Source organism: Eleginops maclovinus, chromosome 9 (assembly GCF_036324505.1).
Source record: "Eleginops maclovinus isolate JMC-PN-2008 ecotype Puerto Natales chromosome 9, JC_Emac_rtc_rv5, whole genome shotgun sequence".
In the NCBI taxonomy this organism is placed as follows: domain Eukaryota; kingdom Metazoa; phylum Chordata; class Actinopteri; order Perciformes; family Eleginopidae; genus Eleginops; species Eleginops maclovinus.
In genome coordinates this window covers 14,161,495-14,172,777 of record NC_086357.1, presented here as the reverse complement: position 1 = coordinate 14,172,777, position 11,283 = coordinate 14,161,495, and the positions used below count along the sequence as shown (strand labels likewise).

General features: G+C 38.0%; 1 protein-coding gene across 1 annotated transcript; it reads left to right on the top strand.

The window, feature by feature from the left end:
* The first annotated feature begins 1,452 nt into the window (after positions 1-1,452).
* acer1 (alkaline ceramidase 1) lies at positions 1,453-8,215 on the top strand. The gene is made up of 7 exons (XM_063891753.1): positions 1,453-1,603; positions 2,333-2,445; positions 2,631-2,745; positions 3,430-3,568; positions 6,171-6,308; positions 6,399-6,536; positions 7,109-8,215. The coding sequence occupies exons 1-7, from the start codon at positions 1,597-1,599 to the stop codon at positions 7,284-7,286; spliced, it is 828 nt and encodes a 275-aa protein (XP_063747823.1). The 5' UTR covers positions 1,453-1,596; the 3' UTR covers positions 7,287-8,215.
* The last annotated feature ends 3,068 nt before the right edge of the window (positions 8,216-11,283 follow it).

The window sequence follows — 11,283 nt, the reverse complement described above, 5'->3', positions numbered from 1 at the left end:
AGGCCACTACACTCTGTGTCAGTGCGGGCTTTTTAAAAGTAATATTTAATAGAATTCTTCATCGCTGCTGCTACTCACCAAAGGGATTACAGAAAAGAAAGTAAACTCTAGTGCAAGCGGAAACTTCATTTCATTACAAACAACTGGCTGGAGAAGTTAGTTGAACACACTACACACATTGGCGCAACCTGACTGAGCCAATCGAACTTCATTATTGGCTAATACAGATGTCAGTCAAACCTGTCAAGCAAATACAAAATCACACATTTTCTTTATTTCAGGAGCGTTTGTGGTGATATTTTAGTTACATTATCAACCAGTATTAAATTAAATAATTCCATCCTAACTGAGGGGGCTTATGCATCTTTAGGACTGGCCTGTGCATCTTTAGGACGGTCGTAGGCCCGTCAGGCCCGTTCGTTGGCTACGCCCCTGGTAACCAGTTACGTTTGTTACTGATAAGCAGACTCCAGAAGACCTGGATGTACTCTCCGGCACATAGCATGTTTAGTCCTATCATTATCAGACGGACAGAATGTCTACAACCTTGCTTTATGCATATTCAAAAGTAAGAAGGGGCTCGTCTTTCCCAGCTGATAAAGAGTACGACAAAACAGAAGCCAGTATAGTCTTCATACTAAAGGACACCCTAAACTCAAGGCCAAATAACTGCTCTCTGTAGGCCTACAGACAGAGAAACCTAAACTGAGGCAAGGACAGAAGTGAAGAATGCACTTGTATTTCTCTTGAGTATTTCCGTTTTTGCTGCTTTATACTTTCAGAGCTACTTTTAAGGTTCGGATTATTTATGTATAAATCAATTGGTAAAATTTGTAAAATATTATGATTGGGTAAGCTGTCCAAAAAATTAAAATCAGCATCAGCAGTCATGTATTTTTTTCTATTCTTAAAGTAATTAAACAATAAATGCTTCTACACCTAATGCATTTTTAACACAAGTATACAGCTACAAATTGAATGTGAGACACACACACACACACACACACACACACACACACACACACACACACACACACACACACACACACACACACACCTCCTCTTCCGCCCACTGATAACGTTTATGCTTGTATTCTGGAGTTTGAATAGGTTACATTGACGAAGCAAAGCAGTGGGACCGGTTGAACCTTCTTTACAGAGGCGACCTAAATCCAGCAGCTACTTCCTGTAACACCTGTTGCTGTGATCATTCTGTTCCATATCACTCTTGCATTATGATATTAAAATAATAGATTTCTGACTTGTAAACAATGAAGCCTAAAATGCTGTGTAATCAATCAAATATTCGATATTTCTTTGAAGTCATTTTTACCAAACTTGATGGTTTTATTTTGTAATATTTGTCATCTGTTATCCCATTAAAGGCTAACATTTTAAATGATGAAACAAAGCAAACCCATTCCAGACATTTTCCCTCGAGTGCATCTTTGCCCGAAGGATGTGAACCCGTTCAGCGTGCTTATCAGTGACGTCACGGTCTCGTGCAACAGGCTTGGGAGCGTTTCGATACAACTGATGATCCACCTGGAGCAGAGCAACACCGACGGCCGACGGACTGCAGGTTGAGACGGCAGCATGGGAGGTAAGATCCATTACTCTCTGATGATTGTAATATAAATTGACCTTTTTTTATTTATTAAGAATTTACTTTTAACTAGCACGTTATCACTAGAAGAGTGATATCCTCTGTTTGCTCAGTGATTTATACACTCAGGAGCTACTTCATTAGGGACACCTGTATAAAATACAACAGCAAAGTTTTATTGACAAATAAATTGTTTATAATTAATTACTAATGAGTTAAATGTGGTACCTGGTTACATGGTTACCTGTCCTCCCTATTAATTAGGTGGCTAACATTAGAAACTCTACTCTTACAATGCATTTACTGTATATTCAAACTGTTTTGTTTTGTTTTTATTTTCATATATGTTTATAATATGGTAATGCTTACTAAGACAATTTTCCTAATGGATATAAATATTTTTGGTCCTTTTTTAATTGTTCTTAGCATACACTAAATAAACACATTATCAGAAAGAGTTGCGATTTGTCTTTTTTTCACAGATCATTTAAAGGACTATCATATACGAATATCATAAACGAATATCTTAAACGTTCTGCGAAAGAGTACAATGGTCCATTTGAATACAAAACACACCTCAGGAAACTGATTTCCATAAACCACCTATACAAACACTCACAGCAATCTCCCTGAGATAGACTCAATTTATCTGCTGAGGGAACAACTGACACTAACGTCTGTGACACTGCACTGGTCTTTATTGTTCACCCTCTCTCTATCTGACAGGTTTCTATTCCAGCGAAAAGATGGCAGGAGTTTTCTCCTATGAGAGTTCAGAAATCGACTGGTGTGAAGACAACTACAAACACTCCGAACATATAGTGGAGTACTTCAACACTGTAAGTATCGCAGAGCTGCAGCATTTATGTCAATTCATCCTTTGAGTTAGCAGAAGAATATCTATGATCAAGCTAGTGACAGTCATATTTTACCTTTCTTAAGTAGGAAATAAATGTCTGATGTGAATGATTTGGTTGGTTGATTCGTTGTTTTGCTGATTGATTCATTTATATGTTTCCTGCAGATCAGCAGCTTTTTCTTCTTCATTATATCTCCCATCATGCTCTATCTTCTGCACCCCTATGCCAAAGAGAGGAACCTAGCGATTCACATGGTCTGGACCATGATGATATTTGTCGGTCAGTCACTCTTCATTTTCCTTTATTCATAAATGGTATGTCTCTTCCTCCATTTTAGATATGTTGTCTCTTGGAATTGTCAAAAAAAGTTTCTTTAGATTAACATCAGACACTGAGTCACGACTTATGCATCATTGTTATTGTGCACGGTTGGTTTAGGTTGTTGATTGGACATCTTAATCAGAAATCCTTTATTAGTCCCACAGCGGGGAATGTGAGCACAAATCACTGTGTTCTCAGCGTACATCCTGCTCACACAGACCGCACGTTAGGCAGCTGCAAAGTACAAAACTCTCATAGCAGCATTGTGTTATAAACTCAGTGAGTGGGGCTATTTTTTAAACAAAAATCACACTTTGGGACAAAATGTAGAAAGGGAGTTTTTGTCATAGTGGCTTTTTGACAATTTAATGGACCAAACCAAACCAAACCATTATTTGTTGTTAATGAAAATCATGTTAGTTGCAGCTCTACTTGCATGTGAAGTAAAATCCCCAGTCATTAAAAATAAACAATAGCAATGTCAGGGAGTTAGGAGGTATGTTTTGTACCTAAATAATGTTTGACTTTACATTCATTGTTGCCCCCTTTAGTCATTTTTTATTTTGTCCCTATTTGTTTTTTCTTCCATATGAAAACATAAATGTTTACATTTTAAAAATTCAGTTGTGTCTTTTTTTGCAGGTCTGTTCTCAGCGTACTTCCACATGACACTTAGTTTCGTTGGCCAGATGTTAGATGAGCTGTCCATCCTGTGGGTGTTGGCGATGGTATATGCAGTCTGGTTCCCCCGCAGACTCTTCCCTTCTTTTATTAAAGACAGGTAAAGCAACCGTACAGCAATTGCCCAACAACAACACACAAGTTAGTCAAAGGTCTTTGTTTATGTCTTTATTCATCTCCATGTGTAACTATGGACTCGCAAACACAGCTGAATAATCCTTTAACAAGACCAAAAACAAACAATGAGAGTTCATTTCTGAGGCACGCCACTGTGAAACACAACCTGTACTGTCGTGCAGCCTGTTTGACTGAATCAACTGGACTAATCGTGACAAAGAAACAATGTGGTGCTGCAGTCTGCACATGCAAGTGACAGATAGGGGCTCTCACTATTGTATAGAAAAGAAGTTCCACCCAACCTGTGTAAATATTTCACCACAAGGTAGAGAACGATGACTGAAATTTTGATGAGCATATGAAAAGAATCCCTCAGCGGTTTTTCGAGAATGTCATGTTGATATTCCAGTTATTTAAAGTCATGGGTTGGTCCTCCTGAATGAAATATTAGTAAACTCTCCCACCGGACACAGACACAGAGGTACCAGAGGTCAGGGGGCACCTTGATTCAAGATTCAAGGCTTTATTGTCATATGCACAGTAGCTACAGTGCAGATATGGCTATGAAAAACTGAAAAGTCCCAGGCTCCTCCTCCAAAAATGCAACATAATATATATAAGACATGAAACAAATAAAACCAATACAAATAGTGCAAGAGAATGTTGCAAAATGTGCATGTAAATAATACAAAATAGTGCAAGAAGAAGTCTATACATGTAAATGGAATATGATATTTAGATAATAAACAGGGGGTATGGTCGAATTGTCAAAAAATCAGCTTCTTGACCTTTGTGTGAAACGTCATGGGGTTAAGGAATAGTGGATAGGAGAATTCAAAAGGACTTAGGAAAAGAGACTGCGGGGCTTTGAGAATCCGACTGCACTTACACTATCCGACGTATTTATGATGCGCCAGCGGACGTTATTAATGTGCGTCTGCTGTGGGGAAACTACAGTTTCCTATAAAGCGGACTACTGTAAGCGCACCTTGAGACTTTGCATCATGCTCTCTGATGGTGTTGTTTTATGCTTTATGAATGTGGACAACAGTGAGACATATATTCTTCATTACAGAAGTTGGAATTAAAATAAAAAGGAAAGTGAAATTATGCTTGTCACCCTCACCCTCCAGTCCACACGTATTAACCCACATGAATCCCAACAGGCCCACGTATGATTATACTGTATGAAAATATTTTTGAAATAAATACAAATGTGTTTATTATAAACTAGTTATGCCTTAACCTATCACTTTGTATATCACAATTCAAACATGTTTTAAAACGTTTAAGAAACCCCACACAGCTCAGTAAACACTGAAATGTGGAATTTATTTGAACATTTCAGTAAAAAAGTAACGCTTATATTTTTCTTTTTGATTAATACAGTGTTGAACGTTCAAACAAAGTACTTTAGCAAGTTACGGCATACGTTTAAACTGCTCAATAAGCACTGTAACTTTCATGAAACGCAGTTCTCCGTCACGATGGGCTGTGTCCGGTGAACGGCCGAATGTTGTGTCATGGTAAATGTTGCGGCCGCAAAGCATTGTGGGACAGCATGTTCTCCTTTCCTTTCGTCAAGGAAGGTCCAGTGTTTCCTAAACTAAAGGAGCTTATAAAGAAGTTTCAAAGCTCCTTTCCTATCATCTCGAGAATTTGAACAGCTCTTATCATGGCGGCCACTTGGGCACTTCCGGGTCATTTTGCTCCGTTAGGAACCTTCCTAAGCTAAACAGACCCAATGTGTGAAACCATACTATCCTCTTTTTCATTCTTATTCTGTTGATGCTTTAACTTCAGAATTTCCCCACAGGGATTAATAAAGGTACATCTTATCTTATCTTAATAAATTGCAAGATGCAAACAGATGAATGCTTTGTAGAGGCACTTTAAAGAGCTCAGGTGATTAATAGTCTTATGCCTTTGCCCCTTTCTATGTAACTTCACTATTTTGGTTCACTCTCAGCACGCTCATTGTTCTTTTTTCTGCCAAAGCAGGCAGCTGTTTCAGTGAAAAAGTTCTAAATACTCATTGTACACTACCTTTTTGACACCAAACAACAGATATGCAAAGCTAGCAAGGTGAACAAGTGGAAATTACGTGGTTGATGAGGAATATATTTCCCTCAGGAGTTGGTAGAGACCGAAACAGAGCAAATATCGGACTTACAAGTCAATGATAACCAAACCCTTAACTACTGGGTATGTAAATAAGTAACAGTTTGTTCACAAGGTTACCAAACAAACTTTCAAAGCTTTGATATGACACATTTGTGTTCACAACTGGCTGACATCCCCTAACCCGAACCACAAAAATGATTGATTATTGATTGCAGCTTTAAGGAAACAGAACTTTTTAATGTTATATATTTCGGATATTTCTGCAGAGGAAAGCAAGCATGGATCTGCTGTCAGTCATTTCTGCTAAACACTGAATTTCTGGTGTTTTTAATTTTTTTTATCAACAGCAGCGCCTTACAGTTGTCGTTTAGGCAGAATTTCAGTTGAAGAGATGTTAATGACTTTAAACCTTAAAACCTTGACTTGTAGCTTATTCTTTCTCTCTGCCTGTTCATTTGCAGGTCCGCATTTTCAATTCTTGTCCTGGTGGTTACTATCGTATCCACGCTTTCATCATTTGTCAAACCTACAGCCAACGCCTACGCTTTAAACTGCTTTGGCCTTCACATGGTTTACGTTCTGGCTGTTGAGATGAGATGGTAAGTAAACTTTGGTGCTTTTCCAGCATCTGTCACTGGTTTTGGTGCAGTGTTGATTTGCTAGGATAACCAGTATTATCTCTTCCTCAGCTGCAATGACCAGAAAGCTTTGCGTCTCTGCAAGCTGTCGATGGTTGTGTGGGTGCTCGCCATCTCCTGCTGGATTAGTGACCGCTTTGGCTGCAGCTTCTGGCAGAGTTTAAATTTCTGCTACCTGCACGGTATCTGGTAAGTCCTGGCTTACTTGTCTACTTTTCCTGTCCTTTCCTTTCCATAACTTTCTCTTATCTTGAAACTCTGTTTCCTTTACGAATACATTCAGTAAGAAACTTACCACCACCTGAATATTTTTGACTGAAAATATCTACAAAAATACACTAACTATATCTTAAAACTAAATCAAGATGACACTTTGTATAGTTATATTTTATCACTTATTCACAGTGAGGTTGGTTACATGTTTGAAAACAATCAACAATGATCTCCCTGTATTTTACATATTATAAAAGCCACAGCTTTCCCTAAACCCTTCACATATCTACATAGTTACCTTAGATTATCGAAAAGCATATGGATTAAGAACTATTGGACACAAAATACACGCCATTTTACTGAACGCTGTTAATTCATTTTTTAATGTAAATGTAGCTAGTCATTATCTGAGCACATAATCCATTCAGCAAATTATGTTTCTTGAATTGAATTAAGTAGTTTACACTCGTTATTGATACAGGGTTGTTTTTTTAGTTTTTTTAAATGCATGCTCGTGTGTATTGATCTCCATTATCTGTTTCCTGCAGGCACATTCTAATAGTGATAGCAGTGGCCTATGGCAGCACCCTGATAGCTTACATTGATGCCATCTACGAGATCCCGTATTCTCTGCCGGGACTGCAGTACTGGCCCTGTGATAAATGGGCTATTGGAATACCTCACATTGTCCTGAAGGGCACGACCAAAACACAGAAACGGTGCTAACAAAGTAATGTGTAACGTCGGCAGAACATTTGCATCAGAACGCATCACCAATACAGGTGTTCATGGATGCTTCTTACCTTAAACACACACTCTGGGAGGAAATAGTCACTTTCAATCAAAACATAGGATTATGACTTGATTGCATAGGTTAAGATTGTTTTCTGATTCCGTTAGAATATTGTTTACACTAAAGCTGCATTACCAAATGGGCTTGCTGGGGTCTGAGGGGTCAGGAGGCCCTATGAGATGAGTTTTAACAGGTTTTAACAGAACTAATTTGCACCTTAACCTTTGAAAACAAACATATTCATAGTTGTTCTGAACATTCACTCTGAAAATGGGGGGGGGGGGGAGCTTGCCAGGATAGAGAGAGAGGGCTAATAGTTTTAATATTGGGATTAGCAGCACATATTTTCAGACAGGAAGGAGGCAATAAATCCTGGAAGACATTCATACTGTTGCCTTACATCGCGCACATAAGAAAGTGGTAGAAATATTTGTGATCATAATAAAAAGGGGGAGCTTAGGAGAAAAGTGTAAAGCCTGGCTTTTTTTTCTCACCCAGACAGCCACAGTGTGAGGGTGTAAAGGTTTGTAGCATGTTTATTTTCTCCTGAACAGGAAAAACAGGATTTGTAAATGAATAAGATATTGATAGATGAGTAAATTATTAAAATCAAGAGTTTTATTTCACTATAGGCCAAGATTAAAAACATAAATGATGCTCTATAACAAATTGTTAGATCGAACTGTGTTTTGTGTCTTTGCCAAGAGGCCCATTGTTTAATAAGTCCTCTATTTTTTACTCTAATAACCACAGGGCTATTGCAATTGTTGATATATGAGAAACACAACATATGTGTTATCATCTACAGTATTTATCGAAGTAAAAATAAAATGTAATTAAAATATAAACATTGTTTATGTTATCATCCTTGTCTTGTTTGCTGTTTCCTGTGTTATTTTGAAATGTTTTCCGCTCTTGTGCCATGTTTAGTTTCTCTTCCTGTTTGAGTTTCCCTCCTGTGCCTGATTGTGTCATTGTGGTCACCTGTTGCCCTTGTGTCTCTCCTCCCCTCCCCACCTGTGTCTTGTCCTGTGATGACCCTTCTGTGTATTTAGTCTTTCCTTTTACTCCTTGTTTGGTCGTCGTCGCTTTCCCCATGGTCTGTAACTCATTTCTTGTTGTCTCCATGTTTGTCTCAGTCATGCTCCCTGTAATACATGTTAAGTTCTTTCTTGTTTAATTGTAATCGGCTTTTTGATTAAAGCTCACTTTTTGATGAAACATTTTTGATTACCGAAACATCAGCGTTTTTGGGGAAAACTTAAAATATAAAAAACTAATTCTGTTATCAACAGACATGGAGGATTGCTGGTGTTAAGAGTTGACTGATATAGCACTTATGTGTGAATATTGATGGACATTAAAGATGATGACTTTCAAAGTTTGCGACATGAATAGCTCATAAAATATTTAATACATTTGAACATTTGAGAATTTGTATGCAAGTTTTAAAAGTTAAAATTCTTTGGCAATTAAGCAATTTTATTTGTATAAATCAATTGCTGTTATTTAATTTGAAGAAATTAATACACATTTGATGTTTAAATGTTAAAATCATTTACATTGAATTTATTATGCCTACGCATGTGGTGGTATTTCATGGTGGTTCCCAGAGTCTTTGGAGCTGCTTTACCTGAACTGAGTTTGGTCTCATATTGTGCTAATACAAAACAGGCTGATAAACAAACAATAAACAATCGTAAGTGTTTATCTTTATGACATTATTTCAGTCATTACTAACTTTCAACTAATATCTATTTTTAGTTTCATTCATGACCGCACAATCACATGCTTTTCTTTCTCTCTCAAAAAGCTCTTGACTTGGGGGATGTTTGAGAATATTCAGGTACATTAGGCCTCTGCTCACATGATCCTTCCTGAAGGATACAAAGGATGCAACAATAGAAAATGCACACAGGCATTCTCTGGATTTCAATGTTCAAAACTGACCTCTGGGTGATGATGAAGGATTTGAAAGCAGTCAGTGGCTTTTTATAAAAGTAATCTCTAAATATTAAATGGTGACAGCCGGATGAGGAGCGGAGAGGAGGAGGGGGGGGGGGGGGGGGGAGCAGAATTTAAAAGACCTTACAATCCTATATCTGTAACTCACCACCTTGTCTAGAGATACAGTGCCCTCCAGAATTATTGACACCCTTTTAGTAAAAATAGGCAAAACAAGATGCAAAAACTGTCTTTATTGTTTTCCTCATAATATTTAATTCGAAATATTAACAAAAATCTAACATTTTCACTGAAGTAAAATTATAAAAATAAAATGTTGACTTTAAATAAATATTTCTCTCCAAAACATGTGTGCCACAATTATTGGCACCCCTATAAAAACATTTGATTAAGATCTAACTGAAGTATATTTCCATTCATAACTTACATTTTTAGGTTCACCTGTTTGATTAGGAACTCTTAAGAGGTCAACCATGACTTCTTGTTTCACTGGGGTATAAATATGAGGTGACACAGGCCAAAATACCCATTGTCATTCATCACTATGGGAAAGACCAGAGAACACAGTGATGATCTATGAAAAAAAAGTTGTTGAGCTGCACAAATTAGGAGATGGATATAAGAAAATCTCAAAACAGTTGAAAATTCCCATTTCCACTACCAGGGCAATAATTAAGAAGCATCAAGCAACAGAAGATGTTAAGAATCAGCCTGGAAGAAGACTTGTGTGTACATTGACACCACACACTGTGAAGAGGATGGTTTGACCTGCAAAAGTATCTCCAAGTATCACAGCTGGAGAATTGGAGAGGTCAGTTGAGTATTGGGGTGAGAAAGTCTCCAAAAGGACCATCATTGTTTGGAAGGGTTGCCAGGAAAAAAACATTGCTTTCGATTATCAACAAACTTAAGCGTCTAGTTTGCCAAACGTAACTGGGACTTCGAATGGGACAGGGTTATATGGTCAGATGAGACCAAAATAGAGCTTTTTGACAACAAACATCAAAGGTGGGTTTGGCATAGACAGAAAGATAGCCATACAGAAAAGCACCTCATACCCACTGTTAAATATGGTGGTGGATCTTTGATGTAGTGGGGCTGTTTTTCTTACAAACGCCCTGGACATCTTGTTAGGATACATAGTATCATGGACCCAAGCTTAAGATGGGCCATGATTGGACCTTCCAGCAGGACAACGATCCGAACTGTACCTCAAAATCTACTCAAAAAAGGTTTACTGACCACAGAATAAAGACTTTGCCATGGCCATCACAGTCCCCAGACCTAAATCCCGTTGAAAATATGTGAGAGGAGCTGAAGAGGAGAGTCCACAAGCACCAACCTCGGAACTGAAGGATCTGGAGACATTCTGTATGGACGAATAGTCTCAGATCCCGTGCCATGTGTTCACCAACCTCATCAGGCATTACAGGAGGAGACTCAGAGCTGTAATCCTGGCTGAAGGAGGCTGCACGAAATATTAAATGAAGGGGTGCCAATAATTGTGGCACAGATGTTCTGGAGAAAAATATTTATTTCAACTTTTTTTGCTCATTTTTGTCCAAAGGGGTGCCAATAATTCTGGAGGGCACTGTAATAAGTAATAGCTTTACAGTTTGGGAGTTTTAGATCAATTGTTTTCCAACCAAAGTGTTTATACATTTCTGGAGTCACCAAATATTTTCAGCTTGAGTGATGGCAATGTCAGTCAATTCACCACTTTGGATAGTTGACATTCATGGTTGCCAGGGGATGAATCCTTTGAATTTGAAATCTACCCCTGCCTGTTGAGGTTTTCACTTCACCTGTGACATCAAAATCTAGTGGAGAGTTAGTGCTGCCAGACAAAAAATCCAAATGACTTTCATTTCGGTATCCCCTGACTTTTCCAAGTAATGCAAAAAGGTTGACATTTGTGGTTATGAGTGAAATATCTAAACAACGATTAGATGGATCTCCATTAAA